This window comes from Anabrus simplex, chromosome 9 (assembly GCF_040414725.1).
Source record: "Anabrus simplex isolate iqAnaSimp1 chromosome 9, ASM4041472v1, whole genome shotgun sequence".
Classification (NCBI taxonomy): domain Eukaryota; kingdom Metazoa; phylum Arthropoda; class Insecta; order Orthoptera; family Tettigoniidae; genus Anabrus; species Anabrus simplex.
This window is the reverse complement of record NC_090273.1, coordinates 9,719,200-9,746,968: the sequence shown is the minus strand read 5'-3', so window position 1 is coordinate 9,746,968 and position 27,769 is coordinate 9,719,200. Positions and strand designations below refer to the sequence as shown.

At 40.5% G+C, this 27,769-nt stretch overlaps 1 protein-coding gene across 1 annotated transcript in view; it reads left to right on the top strand.

The window, feature by feature from the left end:
• Tmtc2 (Transmembrane O-mannosyltransferase targeting cadherins 2) overlaps window positions 1-26,688 on the top strand; it is a 437,765-nt gene extending 411,077 nt beyond the window's left edge. Inside the window, exons 9-12 of the mRNA XM_068229241.1 lie at window positions 19,100-19,240; window positions 21,565-21,649; window positions 24,289-24,467; window positions 26,518-26,688. Coding sequence (XP_068085342.1) covers window positions 19,100-19,240; window positions 21,565-21,649; window positions 24,289-24,467; window positions 26,518-26,688 — 576 coding nt within the window. The remainder of the gene's footprint in view (window positions 1-19,099; window positions 19,241-21,564; window positions 21,650-24,288; window positions 24,468-26,517) is intronic.
• Window positions 26,689-27,769: the final 1,081 nt, after the last annotated feature.

The window sequence follows — 27,769 nt, the reverse complement described above, 5'->3', positions numbered from 1 at the left end:
GTATATGCATTCGCTTAATCAGCTATAACATCATTTATTTTTCACTTACGCTGTTGTAAGACATTCCTCACTAGCTGGATCCCTTCACCCCAGTGCTCTCGCTCGCTGTTGTCGTTAATTTTTGTGAATTCCTGTCGTTATCTTTCTACTGATTATTGAGTTCATTTTTTAAATTTTGTCTTTTGAAGTGTAATTGTCGGGTGACCTCTGAGGCCTGGCAGAAGAAGAAAACTATCCGAGAATGACTCAGAGTGGTGTTCGGCGGCTCACAGAAGTTTTAACTCTTTTGTTTCTGTGTTTACCTTCGAGAACTTACCATTTTGAAAACGAAAGAAATTGTGCTTGATTTCTGTAGTGATTTTTAAAACTGAGTGCTTTTTTATTATCAATAGTGAACTTGAAAATATTAAAAACAAAAACGTATTTAGTTTTCCAAAATTTGGATCGCCTGATTCTAGATAAGTAAGTAAATTATCTAATACTTATGAGTTTATTAAATAAAGTTGTAATATGGTGTGCTGCATATCTAACATTTCTCTATGTAAGCGTACTTAAATTTGTTTAAAAAATGAATGTGCAATGGAGTCCTGAGGAAAAAACACTCGGCACTTAACAGGGTTAAACAATCTCGTTACATTCATTCGGTGGTAGTTGTGTTACAGACTGGTAAACGTGGAGGTAGAGTGTGGGATCGTCACCAGGATTACTTGTTCTGGGGTAGTGTCACTTTAGGCTGGGGAGACATGGAGTAAGGAGACGAGCGGTTCGACTAAGCGGTATGTTCCGAGCAGTCAGTGGATAGATGGCGTGGAATGACATTAGCAGACGAATAAGTTTGAGTGTAGCTTCTAAATGCAGGGAAGATACAGATGGAATTCAAGAGGACGAATTGCGGAAAACATTAATTTATACGACGAGAAATATGGGATTGGAATAATTTATCAAGTTAAATATTCGGTAAATTTCGAACTTCTTCGGAAGCAATTAACAAAAGAACTAGACAAACACCTGATTGGTGACCTGGATGACAGGCCTACATGCAGAGATTGATAGGTCAAAATCATTATTTAAAGAACATTTTGAAGTCCTTGAGAATAAAACTATTACATGTCAATTGAAATTGACGAAAACTGTTCAGTAGTGCGTCCTGCTTCATTTCTCCCTCTGCACCATCATGCATGTGCTGTAGGGACGAACTACCTCGGATTCACTTGCCGTCTCGTACACATTGTCCCTCTGCTCTGAACGCACTGCGTGTTGTCACAGCACAGCACAATATGTAATGCTGATGAGATTCAAACAATGCAGTTTCTGATTTTGTCAGAACCGTGATCTTGTTTCGGTCTCTTCCATAATCCCCAGAAGTTGGAGTGTAGAACGTTAAGAAGTCAAAGCTGTGTCGAAGCCAGGGCCGCAGAGAACGTCACGGGAGTGTTTAGTTGGGATTAGAATAAATGAATGAGCAAAGTTCTGAAATGATACAGTTTCCATTTCCATAGACTCGATTACATGCTCTGGGTTTCTCCCCATAAAGTACATGGGATCCGGGAGTGAGCGTCTGCACGTGGTTTGGAGCTAGGGGTAAAGAAATAGCCTGATGCTGTAAGCTCCACAGCCTGCACGGTTGCTAAGTAACATCACCTCACAGCATTTATGAGCTGCCTGCAGTGTCGCGTGGTGCAGGCCTTTGTATCTGACGCCAATGGATAACCTGCGCACGTGGGTATAAAGTGTACTAATTATAAAGATGTAGGGAAAGGGTCAATGCGGTATCTGCACATAGCCTACTCCTATTGAACATCATCAAGGGGTCTCTGCTGAAGGCTTATCGTCTCCATCTTACAGACGAATGACACGAGTTCACTCCATATAAACACTGCAGAGAGTGAATCCAGGCTTCTGACACGTGATCAGAGAGTGTATACCGCCACCAACATTCTGATAGTGAACAGTTTTCCAGAAAAGGAACTCGAACCAGTTAACCATAGTGTCAAACGATAGCGATCATGGCCTCCTTGACTTTCCCAGTCTTGAACATCCTACTTGCGCTAATTTGCGGTAGGCTACCACCTCCTTCAAGTAGTAGTTGTTCAGACATTCCGCGAGTTTTTAGGAAATTCTCTGCTGTTTCACACCTCTTGACGCACCTAATGATCGCAAGGATTACTGCAGATCTCGCGCACACTTTTCAGTACAGACCCCGGTCCCGATTGAGTTCGTCTATATTCACTGCATGCTCTGAACACCGGTTTCATTATAAAATGGCGCATATGCGCCCCCCCCCCTCCCTGGTATTACGACATTTGACAGTGAAAGACCTTCCTTGTTTCGAGTCAGTAACTCTATTTTTCCTACCTTTTATAGTTTTATAATTTTTGAAAACAGTCTTATGAAAGCTCATTATTTTTGCGAGGAACCCAGTACTGGAACATAGGGTCATGTTCCTCGGTCCGCAGCACTGGGAGGTGCTGAGTGTTCTCTTGTACATGGAAGTGAGTCACGAGGACCAACAGGTTCAGCTCCTCTGCGCTCCAGTCGGCCGCTGGCGGGGTAAGAATCAATACCCGGCGTGTTAAAGGGGCGCAGGCAGATACCCGGGACCCCAAAACTGGCATCCATCAGAGGACCCCATCCAGTGTGGACCTCAAAATGTGACGCTTTCCCAGCTACCTCGATGGTAGCATTCTGATATACGTAGTTGGGAACAAGATGCGTCCCCTCGGACCTCAACACGTGCAAGCTTCAAAGCGGAATCTGTGACTTCATATCTAAGAAACGACGTGTTGTGAGACCAAATGTTCAACATCAAATGGAGCAAAGGACATGCATAGTATCGACTATCTGTTTTCCTTAGATCATAAACCAGAATGCATACAGTTACAAATAACGTTAAGTATTCACATTTCTGCCACAAATGTAGGCAAAACTTTCTTGGAAGATGTTATGTTATGAGTCATAATTCCTTTTTTTGCAAGTTAATAACTCCAGTACCTACAATTAAGACTTCAAGTCCATCCGAAGAACTACTTCAGTCTCAAAGAGGAATATTTTTCCTAAAACAAGTCTTAAGGCGGTTAGTGCCATACTAGTCATTTCAAAATGGTGCCAAATTTCCCTTTTAGAAGATTAAATAATCACAAATATGTCTTTCATTAAATCAAACTCAAACTGATAACGAGTGACTTATTTGCATGTAACGAATCCTTTCCGAGAGATATCTGTATAGACAAGTGTAAGATTCACAGTGATTGATGGCCTATGGAACTACCACAAATGAAATAACAAGATCTCTGACGGATGATAACATGAGGTCTCTCAGTCATGGCCATCCATCAGTACTTCACATCACAGCCCGCAAGATCGCATCGACCATCTGTACTCTAACGCCCTCTTTGATAATATGTCCCTCAGTCATGGCCATCCATCAATACTTCACATCACAGCCTGCAAGATCACATCGACCATCTGTACTCGAACGCCCCTCTTTGATAATATATCTGTCAGTCATGGCCATCCATCAATACTTCACATCACAGCCTGCAAGATCGCATCGACCATCTGTACTCTAACGCCCCTCTTTGATAATATGTATCTGAGATATGGCCACCTTTCACATCACAGCCTGCACAGTTGCTAGGTAACATCGCGTCACACATTTTGAATCGTTAATTTGAAATAATTCCCCCGCCATAAGGCGTGTTTATATGAAATATACTTTTTACAAGTCTTCCTCGTAGCATTTAGGAAATTGAGGAAGTGCTGGGTTTGATTGCCGGATTGTTATAACTCCTGAGAAAAGTTTGACTAAACATTATAAATGTCACTTTCGCAAACGTAATGCTAGACGACATTCGCTTCATTTGAACTACACTTTTGTTTTACGTGTGATATACATTTTTAGATTCCGAAAAAGCTATTAAAAGAAGTAAAAAATGCAAGATATGTTTTTGTGATGAATTTTCACTTCCAGCAGAAAGAAATGGTACACCAAACATCTGATGTAGCAAGTTTGTGAACTTTTAAGAGATCCTAGCGTACCTTCATAACGCTATAATATAGCGAGAAACCTAATGGGACTCCAAGTATCTGGTGATAGGTAAGAGATGCTAGATGTGCCTTACACTCTGATGTACGATGAAACATGATGAACACACTTGTTAGCGGTATCTCCTAACAGGGAGTGCCTTTGCGAGATGCATCTTTTACCGACAAAGTGTAGGTAACCCTCCGTGCATGAACCAGTAAAGAAATATGTTCCTTCCGATCGTTACTTTACTGGGGTAATTTCAGTGAGCACCACCAGTTATCAACATGAGGCTTAGTAGACGAAAAGCGCACTTTATTAATATTTTTCTTCGTATGGTGAATGGAGTATTAAGAGGAAGAACAACTTGACCGCTAGAAGTTTATTGTTTTATATTTTTCCTGCTTATGCAATACGTGTACACTAGAAACGGATATTAATTCTGTTACTAACAACATACAATTCACTAATCTGGAACATTCACCGAAGTACAATTTTGTAACATAAAAGTTCCTAATTAAATGATCAGTTATCAAGACACTAACCAATAAAGTATCCTCATGCAATATTCGTGCCTCCGGATATTACCAGAATGTACTTTATTGAAAGTCGGATATTAATTCGGTGTAATATGTTACAATGTTTTGTTTCGTTTTTATGAAAATGATTCCATTGTAATACTACACACCTACTGAATACGCGGAAAAGCCACGACGCAATGAACTGTGTTATGGAGGAAGATACAGCGAAACGGCACGGCTCTATACAGAGAACGTCAGGGGAACAGATTGCTAGACTCACCGGTAACCCACGTCAGCTTCATATTCGGTACGGTAGGCTGAAATTATCAGTTTCGAGTTAACAATGAATGAAGTTGAAAATCTAATTGTTTATCAAAGCAGCTGTTAGAAAATAATGCCCATATTTCTCAATACACACGTTGCATAGGCCTAAAAATATTCTAAAACACTCGTTGTATCTCCACCGCTAAAATTTCGTTTCCATTTCCGGAATAACTTGGTAACGTATTGTCTCAAAGGCATTGAAGCCCCATGAAAAGAACGTAGAAGTTCTGCCTTACGAGAAATGTGTCAAATAGAAATATCCATTGTCTAAAAGTGTATGTCACTATACTTATAAGTGTAGGAATACAACAATTCCACTCGTAAACTAAACTTACCGCGCACTCTATCTCCGCCACTCGGGACCAGACAACCTGCGTGGCAGCACCGGAGTTCCGGTACCTTTTGACTGCCTCCCCCTGTGTTTGAATAGTAGGCCTACCTTGTTCTTCCCTTTATTACTGGTATTTCATTTTCGATATCCACCCAATGCACTTTTCCCCTCAGGCCGTATTTATTATTTCGGCACATGTGACGCAAACAGGATTTCCCGTAATATCTGGCACGATAGAGTGACATTTCAAAGGCCTTCACTTGCTTCATTGACGGAACTCGTAGTTGATTTCCATTTGCTCCCATCCATGTAGATCTGCACTGTCAACATGACTTACAATAGCGTACGGGCATTATATTATTCAATCACGAAACTCACAGTTCTGCGAAGATAGAAAACAGTCGTTTGGTATTTCAGAAAAACTCTCGGGCAGATCGTGATATCGCTTTGACGGCATCGTTAGCAGTTTCTTCAGTGAATCCATGGCAGCTTGGTCAAATGTGAAAGAGTTAAGTTACCCAAACTCCTAGAAGATCGTCACATTACCGCCGTCATGCAACTCTTCATACAAACAAAATGTTTATTTCTGCAGATATCGCCACGTACGTGCAGGAAGAATATACACTTTTCTCCATTCCTACAAGGGTTAGCCAGAAAGTAAGGGTCCCAATATTTCGGTATATATGTCGAAACAAGAAACACTGATCGAGTTCGGCTCCAGTCCGTACAAAAGTAATTCAGACATTTGTTCTAGCACTGTGTATGTGTTCCCATTCCCTATTCGTTGTTCACCTCTACGTCGTATGACCTTCCTTCACACAGTTCCACCAACAATATTACCGTATTTGTTTGATGTTGATGGATTGCAACTCTACTGTTCGTTCTGCAAGTTCACATTTCCGCACTTGCTGGACAAACATCACTTTCTCTCCGTAAACAAACACAATCTTGACAGAAAACAGAACTTTAATATCATTAAGATCAACTCTGAAGTTCACAGTAGGCTATAAAGAGAATACAGCGGTCTCCCGTCCTCGGACAAATGTGCCAGTAATAGTTGGAATGGTTCACAAAATAAGATCTTCCTTCTCGTATTTCATATCCAGAGCCCATCTTTCTTGTAGGCTTGAGTTATGGAGGGGACTGCGGGCTCTATATAATTCGGATCTTGGCCACTTTACTCCAAGTCGGTCGGCTGGAGAGAATCTCACCACAGTAGAGTTAACTGTGCAACTGATGGCCTAGATAACCCATGGGGCAGGTGTGCAGTGTCACCATGGTGACCTACAACACATTCATTGTTGCGAGGACCTCTCTTTGGGAGATCGATATTTAGCTTCAGGCTACCTTCTTATTATATTGCACTATATCTACCCCGCAAACAAAACAGTCACATAAAACTCCGGAACCTGGTAAGATACGACACAAGAGGAGTACATATGAGCTGTACAGATTTGTATGTTTTCTTGCATAAAGTCAACCCGACTACCATATACTAGTATTGCCCAGAGGACTGTGTGTTCAATCCCTGCAAAGATTATTTTTGAAAGGCGAAAAAAAGTCAGTTTGCTACGTTTTATCTTACAATGTCGGCATGGAAAGGATATCTTATGACACATTTAGTATTCACCCGACAAAATAAACTTTATAAAACCCAAACATGACCCAACTGAGATCCATCTGCGGGAGGAAAACGAAACATTGAAATTGACAGGCAGGCGCTATGCAACCAATACACAAGCACATGGTAATTGGAGCCTAACCTAACCCCATGGTCTTGGCCTACCAATCGACCGCTGCTCAGTCATACATAATTATTATTTTTCCCACATCGTTATGCCCACTGAGGAGCACGCTTGAACTCATTTAGCTGATAACTTTGCTTTCTTCTCTTCATCCTCTCACTGAAATCCTTCTTACGTTCATTTGGATCCGCGAAACAATGATCATTAATCAGTGTTCTGAAAGCAGTTCGGTTCCTTACAGTTTCCTGGTTGAAGTTGATTTCCTGAAGGTCTGATTCTATTTCATTTAGCCAGTTGTTCTTGACTTTCAGTGTGAGGGCAAGATTTAAGATTCTGTTGGTCAGTCTATCATTGTTCATTCTGAGAATGTGAACATAGAATTTTAACCTCCTTTTCCTGATAGTGTTTGAGATTTTTCAGTATAGCAATACATTTCATGAGATTTCATTTTCATCCGTATTCCCTCTGTGCAGACTGGACCGAAGATTTTGCGTAAAATTTTCTTTCTTGCTTTTCTGTATCTTGTATGAGTGATCTACCGCCTTTCCGATGCGTATAACGCTTAAAATTTTATTACTATACTTAGTCGGTCTAGGAAGCCACGAATAACGGCCCAGAGGATTCGTCGTGCTGACCACACGACACCTCGTAATCTGTAGGCCTTCGGGCTGAGCAGCGGTCGCTTGGTAGGCCAAGGCCCTTCGAGGGATGTAGTGCCATGGGGTTTGGTTTGGTTTATAATGTCTTAGTTTTGTTATCCGAGATAATGATTTTTTTATATGTGGTCCAAGTGATTCGATATGCTTTCTGTATTTTAGTCATTCTCTCCCTATTTGCTTCACGATTTAATCCAGAAGGTTCAAATTTCTCCAAAGTATTTGTATTTATTTACTTGGGAAATTTGTCCAAATTTAGTCATCATAGCTTGCCCATCTAGGAATAGAGAGGCTCCTTCAATGTAGTGGTTTTTCTTTTCATATGATATTTGAAGTCCTGTTTTCGCTACAATTTCATGTAATCTTTCGAGGTAGTGAATTGCTTCTTGCCTATTATTAGAAAGAATTGACAGGTCGTCTGCAAAAGCTAGCCACCGCACTTGAATTCTGGTTTTCAGTTGTCTACCAAGGGGTTTTCCCTTAACTTCCTTTTCCCAGGTTGTGATTACTTTTCCTAGAAAGGGATTTAACAAGAGAGGTGACAGTCCATCTCCTTGTCGAACCGCTTGTTGATATCAAAAGGCTCAGATATTTCCCCTAAGAATTTAACTTTGGCAGTAGTGTCAGTTAATGTTTGTCTCATTAATTCTCTTCTTTCTCCCCACTTTAAATTCTTCGAGTACTTTGAAAAGTGTCTGTCGGTCCATGGAGTCATATGCTTTTCTAAAGTCTACCAAGGTGATCATTGTTTGTCTAGTTTTGCGCACTTTAAGACAGTTTTGAGATTGAGTATTTGTTCTGTGCATCATCTGCCTTTTCTGAAACCTGCCTGGTATTCTCCTTTGAGGTGATCTGTTTGTCTTTCAAGTCTTCTCAGTAGAACTTTGGAGAAAATTTTATAGGTAACTTATACCAAGAAGATATATCTATAGTTGTGTGATGTCAGTTTTATCAGCTTTTTGTGCAGTGGGTGAATTACTGCACATTTCCAGTCCGCAGGAATCTTTTCTGTGATCTAGACATCATTAAGACTAGTATGAAGTTTTGGGGCAAGTATATAGCCACCAATTGTCCACGTTTCGGCAATTATACCGTCCTCACCTGGAGCCTTATTAATGTAGGTGGTTCGGATTCTGGATTTGGTGTGGGTTTCTCAAAAGTGAGCTGTTCTCCACGAGATTCACAGTTTAAAATTTTCTGAAAAAGGTTTGCTAACAGTTTGCAATTTTTCTGGTTATTTTTTTTCTAGAGTTCCATCCGGACGTTTGAAACAAACGCTAGGTGCCTGGTAATTTGATATTTCTTCTCTGAAAGTTCTGTAAAAGTTTCGTGTGTTAATTTTTTTTAATTCCAGTTCAATTTCTGCCAGTCTTCAGTGATTTTACTTGCGTTTCTCACATTTCATGATTTTTAGGTTTGTTTCTGGATCTTAATGAATTGCTGCCAAGTTTGTTCAATTTTTGGGGGGGAATTCCAATCTCTCTAAGCTCTCATTTTAATTTCTATGGCCTTGTCGCAGGTTTCATTCCACCATCTATATTTGCGTTTCCTGGGAGGAATGCCTATATATTTTTTCAAGCTTCTACAAATGCTTCTTTGAGTTTTAACACGTTCGGTGGATTATGGCTGGAGATATTTGCAATAAGGGAGCCCGAGTTTTCTTTAAGATGTTCCGGGTCAATTCGCAGTTTCCTGTTTGTTCTGATTTTGGGTCTGTCAGGTTGAAATTTGACTATAAATATAGATAAGTTGTGTTCAGAGACAATAACTCCGTTTTTGACTTTAACATTCATAATTCCCCTTTGATGTTTCTTAGAAATCGCTACATGATCAAACTGGAATTCCCCTAAACGAAAGTTAGGGGGTCTCCAATTCGTTTTCTTTCGTGGTAGTGCCATTAAATGAGCTAACATTAATTTTAAATCGAAACACTCGCAGAATCCAATTAATCTTTCTCCGTTTATATTGGTTCTCTGGTGAGGTGGATAGAGTCCCACGATGGTCCTGAACTTCTTTTCCTTGCCAATTTGTGTATTAAAATCTCGCAAAATTATGTTGATATGAGGCTTCGGAATTTTGTCTGTAGCTTCCTGTAGTTGTTCCCAGAAGTCGTCTACTTTCTGTGGATCTTTTTGATTGTAGTTGTTTGTAGGTGCATGCCATTGATTAGTGTGAAGACTTTGTTATTAATAGTAGTGAAATTCTATCAGAAGGAGACGTGAAGTTCAGTACTGAGTTTGTAAGATTTCTCCTCACTGCAAACGTAGTACCAAATTGATCTGGCTTATTATCGAGGGAAATTTCTGGTTTACCTTTGGAAATTCTGTAACTGTCTGCATCGAAATGATTTCCATTAGCAAACCTGGTTTCTAAAACTAAGACGCGTATGCTTGTTAGTTGTGCAGTCTTAAGAAGAGTATTGAAGTTTAAGGCGCCAATGAAATGTTTGCGCTTTAGGCGAAGAGATTTGCGAAGCTCCGATCCATTCCTGCACAATGTTCTCGGTCCCCCAGAATCCGATGACCGAGAAAGACTAGTATGAACACTAGGGCCTGGGGTAGTAATGTCCTGAAGTGACGTTTCCGTCATGCTAGTAAGTTGAAGAAAATCAACCTCATTGGTAGAACTGAGGTGTTGAGTCGTAGAGATTGCCTCATGATGTTTTCTGGCTGTCCGCGAGAGGTATTTCATTCCCCTCCGACCGTCCGGACAAGTCCGGCGAGACCCCAGATCCGCCACCTGGGACGCATCCGATAGTGGAACAGGAAAACCCCACGGGATTATTATTATTATTATTATTATTATTATTATTATTATTATTATTATTATTATTATTATTATTATTATTATTATACCGTTTTTTCCACACCGGTGGGGTCACGGCCATCAACTGTCTCGCACGTGTGGATCTGGCCCTGTTTTACGGCCGGATGCCCTCCGGACGCCAACCGTATGTGGCGGTATGCAATCACTATGACGAGTTTCTGTAGTGGTTGGTAGTGTGGTGTGTTGTCTCACTGTTAAGAGGAGAGTGTTGGGACAAACACAAACGCCCTCTCTCCGAGCGAAAGAATTAATAATACGCGATTAAAATCCCCGACCTGCTCAGAAATCGAACACGAGGCCCTCTGAACCGGAGGCCTCAACAATGACCATTCAGAAAAGGAGTCGGGTTATTATTATTATTATTATTATTATTATTATTATTATTATTATTATTATTATTATTATTATTATTACCGAGACAGTTGGCCGTGTGTTTATGATCCTATAGCTAAGTGGTTGCATTCGCGAGAAATATTGGATCACCCTGATCTTCCAATTCATGACTTCATTCCAAGTGCAATATCTGGCAGCTTAAAATCCAGACATCCAGCAATAAGACCTGCTGTTGGACTTTTCAGCAAGAGCTGCAATATAAATGATCGTTGGGAAAAAAATAGATCAAAAATCTAATACCAGGCATTATAAGCTTTTTAAATACCCAAATTAAACAAGCTGCTTTTGATCGGCCTCGACGTACGTGGAAAACTGCCAACAGGATTCCTACAAACCATGGTGTATATAATGACTTCCTTTACAAATGGAACAACATTTCTGATCCATCTTGTGTTTGTGGAGCGACTCCCCAGACCATCCAGCACATTGTGCAACAGTGTACTCGGGTGAGCTGAAGGACTTTCTAACATTCACCCCATATCCTGATAACTGGATAGACAAATTTACTTTCACTATATACAGTAAGTGGATACATTCTCATTGTATACTCTGTTTTATCGCTAATTCTAATAACGCCCTAGTATATAATTTATATATTGTTGTATATTCGAATGTGTTGCCATACGCTAAATAATAATAATAATAATAATAATAATAATAATAATAATAATAATAATAATATCTCGATTAACTTGCGCAAGAATTTTACGTCACTCTCGACGTTCGGTTTTACTCTCCTAGATTGTACGGTAAAGTGGATCTCAGGTGGACGATGTATGGGTGATTTTATCGCGTGAACACCAAATCTACCAGGCGAGAGATCTCTTAAATGCCGACATCGTGCGACTTGGAATGTCGAACGGACTAACTCTGTCGGGCTGGAACGCTCCACGGGCTGATACTCTACCAATGATCTGCAGTCGAATGAAGATATATTAATTTCGTCAGATTATTTCTAGCCTGAAGCAGGTGAATGGTATCCGAAGCTGAGTGTTGTGTGAGTTGCAGGAATTCTGGGGGAAGCGCAAATAGCCAGTTCCCGAGCCGAGTGAATTACTCCAAACTACTTGGTGTTCATTGCAAGCTCTACCTGTGACTTACTGGCCAGGGTGTGGCCGCACCTCCGCCTCAACATTTGTAAACCGTGTCGACGCTCCAAGACGTCGGAAGTGACGACGCTGGCTTCCTCGCCACGTATTTTATTTTCTTCACCATTCTATCTTTTTTCTTCTTCCTCTCTCTCTCTCTATACAGCGAAGACGTTTTGGGCAGTGTCCAACAGTCATTTTTATTGCGTTTCGTTTCGAGATCACTTTCTCCTCCCGATACGAACAACGATCCAGGTGAGGTCGAATATTTACCACAAACCAGTGAGGTGGGTTCACATTCTATGCTAGAATTATATATCCATGGCTTTGGTCTTGAAGTATTTGATAGCATCATATTTGTCCATGTCTCATTTAATCTTAAATAACTGCAAATACATGCATGGGTTCAGATACTAGAGTTACTCAGGTTAACAGACGTCCCACGCGCTATCACTGGATGAATTTGAGTACGTTATGGCAAAATATAGGAATATAACAGCACAATAGTAGCAGCAGTTCCAATCAGCTTTACGTCGCACGGGCACAGATAGGTACCGAGCTCGATAGCTCCAGTCGCTTATGTGCCGCCAGTATAAAGTATTCCGGATTTATTGGGTTCGAACCCTACTGTCGGCAGCCCTGAAGGTCGTTTCCCTTGGTTTCCCATTTTCACACCAGGCTATTGCTGGGGCTATGCCCTAATTAAGACCATGCCCGCATCCTTCCCACTCCTAGCCCTTTTCCTATCCCATCGTCGCCATAAGACCTATCTGTGTCGGTGCGACGTAAAGCAACTTTAAAAAATGTATATCAATGACGAGCAAAGGAATTATTAATACAAACGTTCATTGCGTGTGACTTCCGGAAAGGTGTGGTCCAGGTCTCTCTCTATCTGACACCCGTTGCAGACCTGCGGGTATGGGTAAGTGATTATGAGGATCAGATAAGGAGAGGGCGACACCCGGTGTTGGCAGGAAGCCTACTCCTGCGGAATTGGACCAAGGGGTCTGCTCAAGGCTTAAGGTCGACATCTGATGGATGATTCGCAATAAACAGCATAACATGTCCTCACTCCACATGAGCACTGCGGAGAGGTTTGAAACTGAATCCAGCGCTTTTGGAAAGCAATCTAGTGATTTAATTACCTACTCTCTGCCAACATTCCGATGGTGAAAATGTCTTTCACAAACGAGGCTGGAACTGGCAGTGTCAGCGGGCGGTAATGTTGACCTCTAGTTTTGTTTGGAATCCGATCTACAAGAACGATGACATTTCACATCTCCCACATCTATTCGAACGATGATAACAAGACAGTGAGTACCTCGCTCATTCGCCATTTGTGTTTTACTGGTTTTGCAGACGTTTCTTGTTAGGTTGTAGATTTTCTCATGAATATTGAATTGATGTCAATTTCTACTGGTAATACATTTTGTCTCTGCTGGCGGCCACACTGTCTGGGTCTCACGATTCTACATCACTGTCATGGAATCGCGGGGCGATTATTTTGGATAGCCCGCGATACACGTTCCATTTTATTTTCAAAATCTAGAATATGTTAAGACTTCCTTCGTCCCAGTCATGAATGAGGTCACTGATCCACGGGTCCTCATTATTCAACAGTCAAATAGGGTAAGAAATAGTAACAGAAACCGTCCATTGTTGACGTACGCTCGTTTCCACGTTTATCAGTGTATGATCTGAAAGAAGCTTGCTACGTTCCTTGATAACAACGGTGTGCTGAACGAGAATTGTAAGAGTTGTAACATTACTGCTGCCCCATCTCAATATAATGGGATGGGTCTTGTTGCTTTGGCTGAATGCTAACAAGGGGTTTAAAGGGTCCTGTGTTCAATTCCCAGTCGGGTAATTGCTCTGGATCAGGGACTATGTCGTAATACAGGACTGTGAAGCTCCATTCAAAGATGTAACAGTCAAATACATCCCTCCAGGAAGGGAAAGCCAAATTAATTTCAAGTTAGAGAGAAAAAACAAGATATCATATGGCATATTATTCTTCCCATTTTCATGTTTCCAGAAGTAGAAATGCCGCTTCTCAACTTTCAGTCTTGATGACGGGAATCGAATCCACGTCCAGTATGAATCCAGACCTGAATTGTCAGTGCAATGATATTTTGATTTAGAGTGCCATGGGTTCTATTCGTGCCTTGAGTAGAGCTTAGTTCGTCTGTTTAGGAGGTTGTATATATTTGTTTCTCTAAAAAACATGCGATACAGCAGAGAAACAGCCAATAACGAGCACATCGCACAGTGTAGGCATCCGGTTGTAAAACTAGGGTTAATCCGCACCCCAGGTAACCGGTGAAATGCCAGGAAGAATAAGAATCGAAATCAGGTTCTTAAGAGTGAGCCAACCCGCTCAGTATTCATAATGACTGGTGTTCTTAACGCCAGTACAGCAGCGCGCACGACAAGGAACGGGCCGGGGAGATTGATGCTGAGGCCGTTTTCAATCTGAGTGCTGCTCCATATAACTGTGACTGATGCCCGCGCAGTCGATGAGGCGATGCCATTGTACGGCGAGTCCGACCAATTTGTTCCCTTCAGAGCCATCAAGCCAGCCCACCCCTTCCACGAGAGGAAACTTTTAATTTGGAAGCGTGCCTTCGCGAGATATGGAGAACCTTCCGTCCAAATTGCTAGCAACATGGCCGTGACATTTCCAGCGGAGAAAATTGGAGCTACTCAATGTTGGAGAACTTATACTGTCCCTCCTCTACTAGCGAGGACTTTGTAGCTCCTTATTTACTAGCTGTAGTTCCCGGCTCCACAATGTTAATTATGTGTGAAGTTATATTTATTAGGTTTCAGTATTGTAGCGTTAATTTATACTCGTATTTTACGAAATATCTTGTGGTATTAGATTTAATATCGTTCCGCGTTAAACGTTGTCTTGTGCCCGTTTATATTGTCTGGGAAGTAGGTGACTCTTTCAAATAAATACAGTCGAAACCGACATCGCGACATCGCTTTTAACGACGTGTAGGATATGACGATCCCATCTAAACACTATTACGACAAATCGTATAAAATGCTATTTTATCACATTTTTGAAGAATTGCATCAATTATAACGCCCATTGTTGAGTTTTGTTTATTACTTTGGGGATTGTTGACAACAATGTAAAGCTTATTTTCAGTGGATTGTCGATTTCAAATCAGTTTGTCTGTTAAAATAGTGAAGGCAAGGGAAAGGGTGTTCATTCATAGTAAGTCACAAACAGTATGGCGATTACAAAACGTCAGTTTACTACGTATGTCTCACTCAACGCTTTCTACAATTTGTAAGGACAGAGAGAATATCTTGTTCATTAGCCAAGACAAGTTATCCATCAACACAGTTAAAAGTAACCTCAAAAGAGAGTTTATTAATGAACGGCAGCGAAAATGGGGAGAAACTTCAAAATGTACAATCACAAAGGAATTCTCTCCAACAGTTGAAGGTAGACTAAACACCAAAATCAACCTAACGCCAAATATGAGAACAATAGTAACCGGGCATGGAAACATCGCAACGTATCTGCACAGGGTTAGGATTTCACGCAGTCCCGAGTGTTCCTGCCACAGAGGACCCCAAACAGTAGACCACTTGAGTGTAGTGAAGTGAAAAGTGAGAGAAAAATGTTAATAAACAGTGTTATTATGGTAGGCAAGTGGCCAATGCAAAAGTCTGTCCTAATCAAAAAGTGTTCAAAACCATTTCCAAAATTTGTGAAGCCTTTAAACTTTCAAGCACTGAGAAGCAGTCAAGAACAATAGCCATCACGAGCTAAAATGTAACCAATGTTTATCACACAAATGTGTATGATTAGTTGAGTGCATGCAGAGAGTTATAATACAACAAGAAGATGTTGTGATATTTGCTACTTCTTTCCTCACTGACATGTTACTGCTGTACGTAAATATTAAAAGAAAATTTCCTCTTAGTCCTCTCCACAACTGTAGTACTCATTCCGCTCTTCTTTTAAAAGTGTGCGGGCTGAAACATACAAACCAATACATTTCTAAATTCCTTGCAATAATTTAAGAAAAGGCTAGGAAAACAACAGATAGGGAATGTGCCACCTGGGCGACTGCCCTGAATTCAGATCAGTAGTGACTGAACCGGTTTTTGCGACTATCGTCCATAACGACCGTTATTTGGTTCTCGCTTCCGAGTTCTTGTAACGCCTTTCGACTGTAATGTGATAACTGCGGGCGTCGCGCTTTGCTATCATGTTGACGACTCCAATCAGGCAAAGAAAACGAAAAGCCCTCTAGGCCTTGCAAACCTAATACCTTCGGGGTCGGAAAAGAACAAGAGTTGACCAAGAGAGGTCAGATAAAGAAGATGAAAGTGAGGAGGCTGGCGCAAGTAAGTGGAAACAATGCCGGACTCCGCTATGAGAACCGTGGTCCCAAACCCACTCTACTTTTACGACAGGATACCGTAGATTGTTGCTGTTGTTGATCTAAGGAGTGCGTGTGAACTTATTAGCACTTTTTTTCTTCTCTTCCCAATATCTCTTCATCTTCTCGCTGTATTCCTTTTTACGTCGTTCAGTGCATCCTGTATTTAGTCGGGTGGGCTTTACAGAAAATTTGTCTTCGTGAATTAAGGTTCTGAATTTTGTTCCTCCTTGAATGGTTTCTTCATTAACGCCAATTTCCTTTAGGTCTTCACTTATTTCTTTTAGTCAATTATTGTGATTTTTCATTGATAAGGCTAAGTTTAAAATTTTCTTTGTGAGTCTGTTCTTGTCCATTCTACATAAGTGACCATAAAACTGTAATCGCGTTTTCCTCATTGTATCTGCGATTTTTTTCTGTAACTTGATATATTTCATGTGATTTCTTTTTCATTCAAATTCAATTTTCACACGTTGATCCAAATATATTTCTGAGGATTTTCCTTTCTTCATCTTTATTCGAGATTTCCCACCAATGGTAATAGTTCCAGCTGCATCAAGTGCTTCTGTTTTAACAACTGTGTTATAATGTAACTTTACCTTCGTTGATTTAGTTCTTTTATTGTACATGTTCCAAGTAATTTTGTACGCTCCTTGAAGATTTTCAGTTCTTTCTTTGTTAGCTTGCTGATTTCGCCATGATCATTCAATAATTTCACCTAGATACTTACATTTGTTTACCTGAGCGGTATTTATATATTTGGTATTATTATTATTATTATTATTATTATTATTATTATTATTATTATTATTATTATTATTGATACCGGGTTTTCGTGACTTTCAGAGGATTAGAAAGCACCTGGCTTGAATGGCAGGACATCGAATTACTGAGAGCAACTTGTTTTCCTTTTTTTTTTAGATTAAAATTGAGAGAGAGAAAAATCTAAATGAATGCCAAGCAAATAGAATAGATTATTAATGATCTCGTCCGCTCGAACAATAATAGGGACTTAGAAGTCCCAAAAATCAGGTACAAATTTGAGATAATTATCAATTTGTTAATTTACATAGAAAAGAGTACAAAGTGTTTATAGGAGCAAGATTTGCTCCAAGACGGTTACACTACTCAGGAGTCGGAGTTCCAAATATACCACAGTCTAGCCTCGCTCAGGCAATCAGTTTCCTCTGATACACTGAAATTAGACAGGGTCACATCGGGTGACTTCACTTTAAAATGTTCATCAATTTATTCACACCAGCTTTGATCAATGTTCCAAAAAGAGAACAAGAATCGAAGACAAGACACACTACGGATTATACAGGAGGCACAGAGGCGTAATTCCCCATACTACATGGCCTTAATAGTAAAAGAAAAGGCTGTACATAACCGGTCATAAACAAAATGCAAGGTGGGGGGGGGACACCTGCACTCCTTCTAGAAACTGTTAAAACGGCCCGAAGATACAGAGGCTAATCCTAGGTTACGCCGGGGTGACTAAAGAGGAAACATTAATGCCAAGACAAGATTTAAGAAATTTCCAGGTTGAAAGCTTTAGTTACCCAATGCAACGTTGAATGGGAAACGACAGAGGGTCATCACTCACTGTTCATTTACATTACATATTTCCTAGTAGTGAATAGAACCAGAGTCCTCAGGCTTGTCAAAAGTTCTACATTTCAAACCACCAGTTTATAAAATTACATTAAATGAAAAGAGGTTGAAACCATTACCTCAAATTACCCACAGGAAGTATCACATGTCTAGGTAAAATCTGCTCTTATCTTGAGCCGCTGGATCTTTCTCATACAGGCCACGTCCCTGCCTCCTGGCTCGCCTTAAGTAGCACTCCTCAGCACTGGAACAATTCAGACAAACCGGTCCTAAAGTGCCCTGCTTATATAGAACCATAAATGGAAAGCTTCCAGAACTATTTACTGATAGGTTGAATTCCTGAGCACACCCCCGGTTTTAATTGGCAGGAGAAGATATTTCTAAGAAACTGATAGGTTGATTACAATCCAGGAGGGACCATCTGAAGTGTTTACATCTACGGTACATTAACAAAACAATCCTCAGAACCAGTTCATAAACTTTAAAAGTAAATAGGCTATTACTCTATCCAGTAGTTAATCTTTAGTCCAGAAGAGGGAGCCACTAAATCGATGGTAGAGACATCTAACTGTAGAAGACGAAGGTTTCTGGAAGTTCTCCAGTTCAAGTCTCTTGACATAGAGAAGGCGCGCAGTTTAACTAGCCCTGGTACAATATTATTAGTAAAGTCAAATTGTAGTGGTAGTGCTTAGGTCTGATTGCCTAATTCTGTAATCCTTATCCCAAGTTTTTAACATTAAATAATAAGTTATTATACAGTTATCAAAGTAATTATCATTATTAATATTGTTCTTTTGGTATCACATCATTTTAGTATTTAGGAAGCAGTACGGCTTATTACATTGTATGTTATGTAGTATATATCATGTACGAGCTAGTTGAATAATATCGTAGGGATGAGGTTCGGGTTTCATGTTGTTTGTGTATAGAGCGTACTGCAAGACACTGACGTGATCTACCCTAATCCAAAGTAAACCTCGTCTTCCAATGTCGGTCTCTACGTTCTTCAATATTTCTGACACTCGTCCAACTTGATCTATTTGTTGTTTGCTCCTTGCGCTTGGCGCTCCACAAACACCAATATTTAATTCGCCAGGCTCGAGATTCCCTTCTCCTATACCATTTGTTCCTTTATCAACAGTGAACATGTACGTCTTTTCTTTCATTGCAGGTGCTCTACAACCTGTTAGGGGAGGCTTATTTCCGGTTCCGGCACTACAAGCACGCGGAGCGCTGGTTCCAAGCGGCTCTTCGGGCAGAACCAACCCACGTACCGGCCTACCTCCTTTATGGCACCATGCTGGCGAGAAACGTGAGTACAGTCTGCATTGTACGTGTCTCAGTCGTGCGTGAGTCATTCGTAGGTACCTTATTTATTTATTTATTTATTTATTTATTTATTTATTTATTTATTTATTTATTTATTTATTTATTTATTTATTTATTTATTTGCTAGTGGTTTTACGTCGCACGAATGTATTGAAGGTTTCCGGCGATGGAAGGATCCCAGCATCTGACTGGTGTGAGAATGGTGAACCATGGAAAACCACCTTCAGGGCTGCCAACGGTGGAAGTCCAACCACCATCTCCCGAAAGAAACCGCACAGGCCTATGATCCTAATTGCACGCCTATTCCCTCGGTAGATAATTTATAGTTTAATTCGTAGACAAATAGATATATTCAACTTCTAAGGGATATATCGCCGATTGCACATGATGTAATACAATTCAAATCAATAATAATAATTTTATGACGTCAGCTACCGTGTCCAGTTTGACGACACATACGCTGCCTACGTCTGAATTTCAACGTTCCATTGTATTCTACCAAATGTAAACCAGATTTCCGTGGTTGTATTTTAATTAGCTGTGTCCGGTAAACACCAAGTGTGTCATCAGAGACATCGTACGACTTTGAGTGTGGAATAGACATGTTTCCACCCATATAAAGTGCAACTACCTCTGCCGGATTTGAACCGAGACATTGTAATCGGAAAGCCTCTGATGGACACAGAGAGCCAGAGCAATCAGATCAGTAACACTCCTTTCATCTGTTTTCCGAGGATATTTGTGTGTTATCACTCATCAATGCCTTCATTTCTCCGTTAATAATTATTGTTAATTTCAAACAAGCCCCCAGTTCCACGAGCATTAGTTACGAAACAGTTGAATGAACAGCTTTCTGCAATATTTCTGACCGCTATTCACAGTAAGCGTCTTTTGTTTCTTTATATAAAGCGCTCAGAGCGGAATATTTTGGCAGACTCTGTTGAGGTTATTTAGGTTATGGCTAGGGGAGACTTCGAAGACGCAAACATGAACAGTAGGAGACAAACATTGTTGTATGAGTCTGCTTGAAATGTAAAAGAATGGGTGGTGGCGAATTTCCAGACCTTCACGCGAGCTTTATAAGGAGACGAGGACGTAGGAAATACGCAAACATTACCTGGAATTCCTTTTAGAGTAGAACAGGCGTTCATTGCCATGTCCAGGGATCGACCAAAGTACCTTTCGTTTTATAACCTAATGAAGAGTAGCACGCCATTTCGACGAATGATCAGAAATACATACCGTTAGAACACTCGCAGGCAAAGCAGAGGTATTGAATCAACAATGGACAGATACACTGCTCTCTCGATCTCGAGGCGCTATCTACCAAGAACAATTTCGTAGGCGTTGTTCCTATCCGGCATTCATAATTAAGTTTCCACAACTAGCAAGAAAAAAAAGGTATTTCATCTTTTCACCACTAGTCCAAATAGAATGCGCTGCTATCGTACGGCAAGAAGGCGGTCATTTTGGTCCAGGGCCACCAGCCGGAAAGAAAAAGCGGAAATAGAAATTAATTCACCATTTCACTGCTATGTAACATAGAATTTGCTGCTATCGCACGGCAAGGAAAAATTGTTAATTTGTTCTGTGCCCGCCAGCCGGAAAGAAAAAGGTGGTGATATAGATTAATTCAGCTTTTCACCATTAGCCCGCATAGAATGGTCAGTTCTCTGTCCTTAGAACACACTCCCTTCGAGAGGCACTTCTTCTTAGTTCCTAATTAGACGGGTTGGCAGCCTTGAGCACCGCGCAACCACCGCGAGAAATTAACATAAGACAGTCACACAGTGCGAAGATATTTGCGATGCAAGTGGTGACCCACTGTACTAATGCTGCGCAAACAGGACTCGAGTAATGATTTGATGCTTACATCACAATATTCAATATATCTTTATATGAGTCCTGTTCCTAAGATAATATACAATGTGCTATAAATATTATAATCTGATTCATGCAGTAGTTTTTGAGATAATATAAGTTATTCGTATAAAAATGACAACCGTGAGTAAAAGTCGGAAAGTTTTTAACAACAATGTTGGTACATTTAATGGTTTTCCGGAAAAATTGAAATTATTAAATACATAGCATTCAGATGTTCTAGATATCGTGATATTTTTCATCCAAATTTAAGTTTGCGCCTTTTTAACCTCAGTGTTAAATCTTGATCATACTGGAATTTACTTTGCCTTCAAAAGGAGGTTACACCTTATTAACAGTGTCTGTGTTAAAGTACTCCTGGCAGGGCAACCATCATTACCTCATCAATTACTTTACAATTAAAATTCGTGTTGTTTCTTTTAACAGAAAAGCCGCTTGTGGGAGGCTGAACGTTGGTTCCAGAAGGCGCTTGATCTTGCCCCGGCTGACCCAGGAGTTCACCACCACTACGGTAAGCTGGTACATGATATTATAATACATGAGTACTTACTTAAGTAAGTACTCTGTGCCAAGCGAAACAAGTGAGTGATTTTAGCTTTCTTCGCCCCTAGTTGTATTGCGAACTTTCTATCCAGTTGCAACACAAACATGGTGGTTCAGAAATGAGGCGCTGAATCAAATAACCCATAAAATTTGCCTCTACAACGATATAATCATACTCTGCAGTTTTTCAAAGAACGTTCGGAGCAGTTGAAAAAGTTCGGCACCAAAGAACGTATGAAATTTACTGATTTTCACTTTGCAAAATAATAATCGTCCATCTCTATGGTGTAGTGATTAGTGTGATTGGCTGCAACCCCCGGAGGTCCGGGTTCGATTGCCAGCTCTGCCACGAAATTTGAAAAGTGGTACAAGGACTGGCACGCGGTCCACGCAGGTCATGTGAGTAGAGGGGTTCGATTTCCAACTCAGCCATCTTTGTAGTGATTTTCCCACTCCTCCTTCAGGCAAATGCCGGAATGGAACATAACTTAAGGCCACGGCCGCTTCCTTCCCTCTTCCTTCTCTATCCGTTCCAATCTCCCCATCCCTCCACAAGGGCACTGTTCAGCACAGCAGGTGAGGCCGCCTGGTCTTCCTCCCCGGTTGTATATCCAACCAAATGTCTCACGCTCCAGAACACTGCTCTTGAGGCGGTAGAGGTGGGATTCCTCGCTGAGTCCAAAGGAATAACCTACCCTACAGGGTAAAAAACAATAGTGATCAGTCCAAAATCTCGAATCCCCATATTTGTAAAGACCCTAAATTTTCATTTTGTGATGATCATTGTTTTAAGAGGAAGTACTCAGAATCCGTCCTCTATTAACTCTTACAAAAAGAGAAGAAGGGAAGTGGTCCAATACTGAAGGTACTGATAGAAGAAGGGATAGGGTTGTGCCGCACAAAGCGTTGGGGTCAAATGACAAGTGTTGAGCGAGGGAAGATCCTGACTCAAGTAAGTGGAAGCAATGCGAAGACTCATGTAAGGGTCACAACGCACGCTGCCTAGTTGAGAGTCCTCTAGGGCTTTATGATAGCCAGAAGATGCCAAAGTATGAATTCTACACACAGTGGGAGTTTGCTTCTATAGGTATTTCGGACAACGCGTTTATGTCAACAGGCCAGCAATTGTGGACCTCAAGAAGAATGCAGCCATGAGTTGTCGGCAAATTTATGTAAAGGGCCACACTTCGAGAGGGAGCGAATGGGAGTCATTTGAAGGACCCAGTGATTCACAAAAAGTAAGCATAGATTTCTAAAGGAAGTATTTCACTCTTCCCAGAAAAAACCAGATAAGTCACTTTTGTTATTTTAATTCTTGCATTAATCTACTAAGGCCAATGCTGTCTATTCTTTGACACTAACAAGATAAGTCATTTCTTCATAATATTGAAGAAACAGTTAAATATTACTTCCAGATTATTCAAGAATGTAAAACAATCCCCGGTAAGAATCAGATAAGTTTAGTTTATCTCATTAATATTCAGAATGAAAATCCACAGCCTGTTTCCCTCATTCGACCTGGTCAGGAATGGAATGAATGAAACCCCCATCCAGCGGTGAGGATAGGAATTGTCTCGGCTGGCGAAGCCAGTCGCACTCCTCAGGGACAATGATTAATGAATGACAGATGAAATAAAATGGTATTGGAGAGTTTTGCTCGAATGAAAGATGACAGGGAAAGCCGAGTACCCCGAGAAAAACCTGTCCCGCCTCCGTTTTGTCCAGCACAAATCTCACATGGAGTGACCTGGTTTTAACCTGTGAACCCAGCGGTGAAAAGACCGCGTGCCACCTCCTGAGCCACGGAGGCTTAATATTGTTAATAACAGTGGCTTCAACAAGACAAGTCAGTTTGTCTTGTGTGTAGTATATTTTCTGTGGTGATTGTTATGTGTACATTATCATCTTGTAAATTAATTATTGGCAGTAAAATAACACTGATGCTTCTGTTAAAGAGAACTGTTCAATCTTACAGCTAACAAATGTGACTTACATGCTTCGGTTTTCACTGATCTGGTCAATGCAGGACAAGTGACTTTCATTCACGGTACAAAGCAAATACTTCATTCAGTTTTTTAATTAAACAAAATACAACTAAAACCATTATTCAGAAAGCTGTTTCATTAAAGGGAGAATGGTTTGACAACATTTGTGAATCGGAGATTTCGTACTGTTTAAAAACAAAAAATGCTTCCCCTGAGAACTTTAGTTTCTTTAACTTATATTGTTATTCACTGGGATGAGCGATTTACTGTTAGTGGCACAAACATTAGAATTTCTTTCTAAAATAAAAGGTTATATATGATTCAAACTGCTGTAACTTCTGCACCACCTCACAGTCTTAGCAGTGAGTTCGTGGGGGTTGTTTTAACATTAAGTGCAACTGGGCAATCATTCTCTAACTCTAACCTGAATGAAAATGAATCGATGCGAGGGATCAGACCCAGCTATGAGGCTCATGGTCGCCGACCTATCCTCACAAAATGAAATCCGCTGGGTTCCATTTTAGTCACCTTTTAGAAAATGCCGTTGATGTACGGGAGTGTAGGTGTGTTTGGTGAATGTTGCACCAGTTGTTAGTGCTGAGTACTTGTTTCTCTGTCGCAGGCCAGTTCTTATCGGCACAACACCGCCACGGCGAGGCAGCAGTTCACTACGAGCGAGCCGCAGAGCTGGCGCCCTCCGAACTGGAACTTGTCGTGAGCGCCGCGACGGCATTACGCCGAGCAGGTCTCACTCACCGCGCCGAACTCTTCTACCGACGAGCGGTGCTGCTCAGTCCTCAGGTGAGTACAAACACTCACACGTAAACAGAAAGCTTGTAGTTTAACCTAACTTTTGATATTACGTAGATTTCGTGGCTTTTCATCTCAGAAATTCTATTCATTGGCTAGGTTTCGATACATCCCTATTTGGTGAATAATTCACTGACCATTTCGAGATTCAGTTCTATAAATAAAGAAAGTATTTCTGAAACGTTCATTTTCTCTTTCCTTTTCCTCCTCAAACTTTCGAGTGATGGCATTTACCAGCAACATTGCCTCACATTTATTTCTGCTAAGATGGTGTTTCTTACTTTCACTGACCTGTCTCAGTGTCATCCTTGACTTTGATAATATGGAAGTGACTGGGTATGAGCGATGCTAGTAATAATATTAACGCCGTGTGGCCTAGTCTAAGACTAATGCGTGACCTGTGTTTCTATAAAGAAGGGACTACCTAAGATTAAATCTAATGTTGAAGACGACTTCAACACCCAGTCCGTGGGCCGGAGGAAATAAGCAGCGAAAATTAAAATTCTCAACCCGGCTTTTAATCGAACCTTGGGCCCCTTAAACGAGGAATGTCGAAACTATGACCCGTGTGCCACTAGGTAAAACGCGAATACAACTTTTGTGACACACCACACAATATACTAACATATTTTAATGTTTTTAATATGTAATAAATAGGTCGAAAATCTTGCAACGTAGCATATTTTAACATTAAGTTGTAATTTTTATAAAGTTTGTCACAATTAATTCTAAGGCCATATTTCTTATAAATTTGATTAGATTAAAGCAAAATTATACCTTATTCTTAAAAAATTGCCTCTTTTAAATGTAATTTTCCGTGATGTTTGCAAAATAAAGTCATGAAACATCCAGTCGAATGAATTTATATGTAATGCAATCCAAATCAAATCAAATGAGGGGTTTGATGGTGATTTTAAGGAAAACAAGGGATGCACAGTAAAACGTAATAAACAAGACCTCAATTGACCAACTGTTATTCCACGGAGTCGGGTAGCGATGTTGGCAACACTTCTTGCACAGCCGTGCCTGTGACGAATGGCGTGAATATGTGTGTTAATGCATTGCTTTGAGGAGAATCCGCTGACTGTGACGTGAGGAAAACAACAGGAACGATCTCGCTCTTGAATTCTTAACCTTTCTTTGACAGCTGCTTGTAAGATAATTGGGGATCCAAGCAGCCTTTGGGCTGAGCACGCAGAGATAACAACATTGACGTCGGTGTAATCCTTTAGAACTCTGATGAAATTACCGTGGTTTACATCATGTCTTAATGTCTACAGAAATGAACTAAATACAGTAGCATATGATATAAACTCCTTCTAAATCATCTGTTGTGTTTCTTGTCTCTCATAAAATAAAACTGGGGTAATTATATCGTCGGTCCTATGCCAAAACCGCGAATGTCTCAATGCTCCTCTTATCCTTAGGATGTGTCACGCCTCCCAGCCACATATTGATATGTTGTTCATCAGAACAATATTCGTTGTGTTCATTTTCCTGCGAGTGCGTAATGCACATACGTGTGATGCTCTAGAGAGAGAAGAAGCATACCAACACCGTAATAAATGGAGGTACATCGTTTTTAAACATCCTGCCCGGTTCGTTGGAAGGAATTCATGGTGATGATAATGATGATGATGACTGTACCGTGCTGTAAGAATGTATATTTGCATGACGTATTTGCCCGCTCACACAGTATTTAAGGTTTATTTTCTTTTACACACGCGCACAAGAAAATGAACATAACGAGAATTGTTCAGTATGTGGCTGGGAGGTGTGACGAGTCTTAAGGGAAATAAGAGCGTTGTCACATTCGCGGTTTAGGCACTGGATCCACCATATAATGAATAGTCAAATTACTCTAAGAATGATTTTATCTTTTCTTTCCCTTTGCTGATTTTAACTTCATTACAAATTACGAATTACTGTTTATGCTTGGATGTTAGCTTGTACATTCCAAACACAGACCTGCAATTAAATGTCTCTGTGAATGCTTTACGCGTTCTTATAGACTTATAATGGTTTCTTGTATTTTCCGCAGAGCGCTAGGAGTCACCTCAACTTGGGCGCCATCTTGCACGTCAATGGGAAGTACGAGGAGGCCGTAGAGCGCTACCAGGAGGCTCTGAGACTGCAGCCAGGGGACGTGACGACGCTCACCAATCTGCAGAAGTTACACAGTCTGATGCAGCGTCAAGGAACGGCCGCGTGATAGTATAGAAAATGGAAGGAGGTTCAGAATCCCAGAGCATAACTACATGCAATATGTTTAGTTTCTTGAAAGAAACAAACAAAAAAAGCCATTAATGTAATTGTATTTCCCTTCGATAATGTGGCATAGAGACGATTTAATATATTTTACTGTGAGGGATGATTAATACCTACACACGACGAGGAGGAAGTAAAGAATACACTTCATATCGCCCTATTTATCTTTAAGCTTGAATAATCCAAGGAAATTAACTCAGTAAAAGAACACTGAATATTCCAAATATCGATTATATTTGGTTTGCTTGTAGTACTGGATACAAGGAATTCGAAATCTATAAATAAGTGTTCTGGATACTTACACTAAGAGCTTAGTTCGTAGGTTCTTCTCTCCCTGTTTAATTTTGAATAATACAAACGAATGAATATGATCACCTTGTCACACTGTAGAAGATGTATTTTTCGGTACATACTTTATGAACTCACTCTATTTACGTCAAGTGAAATCTCGGGTGGACTGCCAAACATTTGTCTTGCGACATCGTTATGGACTTAAGACATGCCGGGCGAGTAATTTGATTTCCGAAATACACCGCTCTGTTCGCCAAATACTAGATTAACTTTATCTACAGACACATCAACACCATCACTTCGCCGTATAGTTGAGCGATATCAGTGAGAAGCTAATCTTAGGTTTACTGCAAGACCATGGCATCATCGCTATCTTATCTTTATTAACCGTCATGAGTTATAATTGACAAGACTAGCAACCAATAAGTACCCGGAAGGTTTTACTGTGGGTGCCTAATGCAGACTAACGGTGTGTGAATTGAGGGAATTAAGATGTACAGTCCACAAACTAGGACTTCTAAGTGAGGTTATAATTTGGTGTTTAGACTTTTAAATGAACAAAGGGAGTGAGATTTGCCTTGGTGAGTTCGAATCTTGAAGAATGCTACTTGGCAGTGATCGACACTCTTTATAGCGAGATGGAAACAAAGGTCAATAACACACGTAAGGAAATGTCTCACAGATCACAGCGAAGTGCTGCAGAACTGTCGAAAATGATGAAGGACACAACCTAG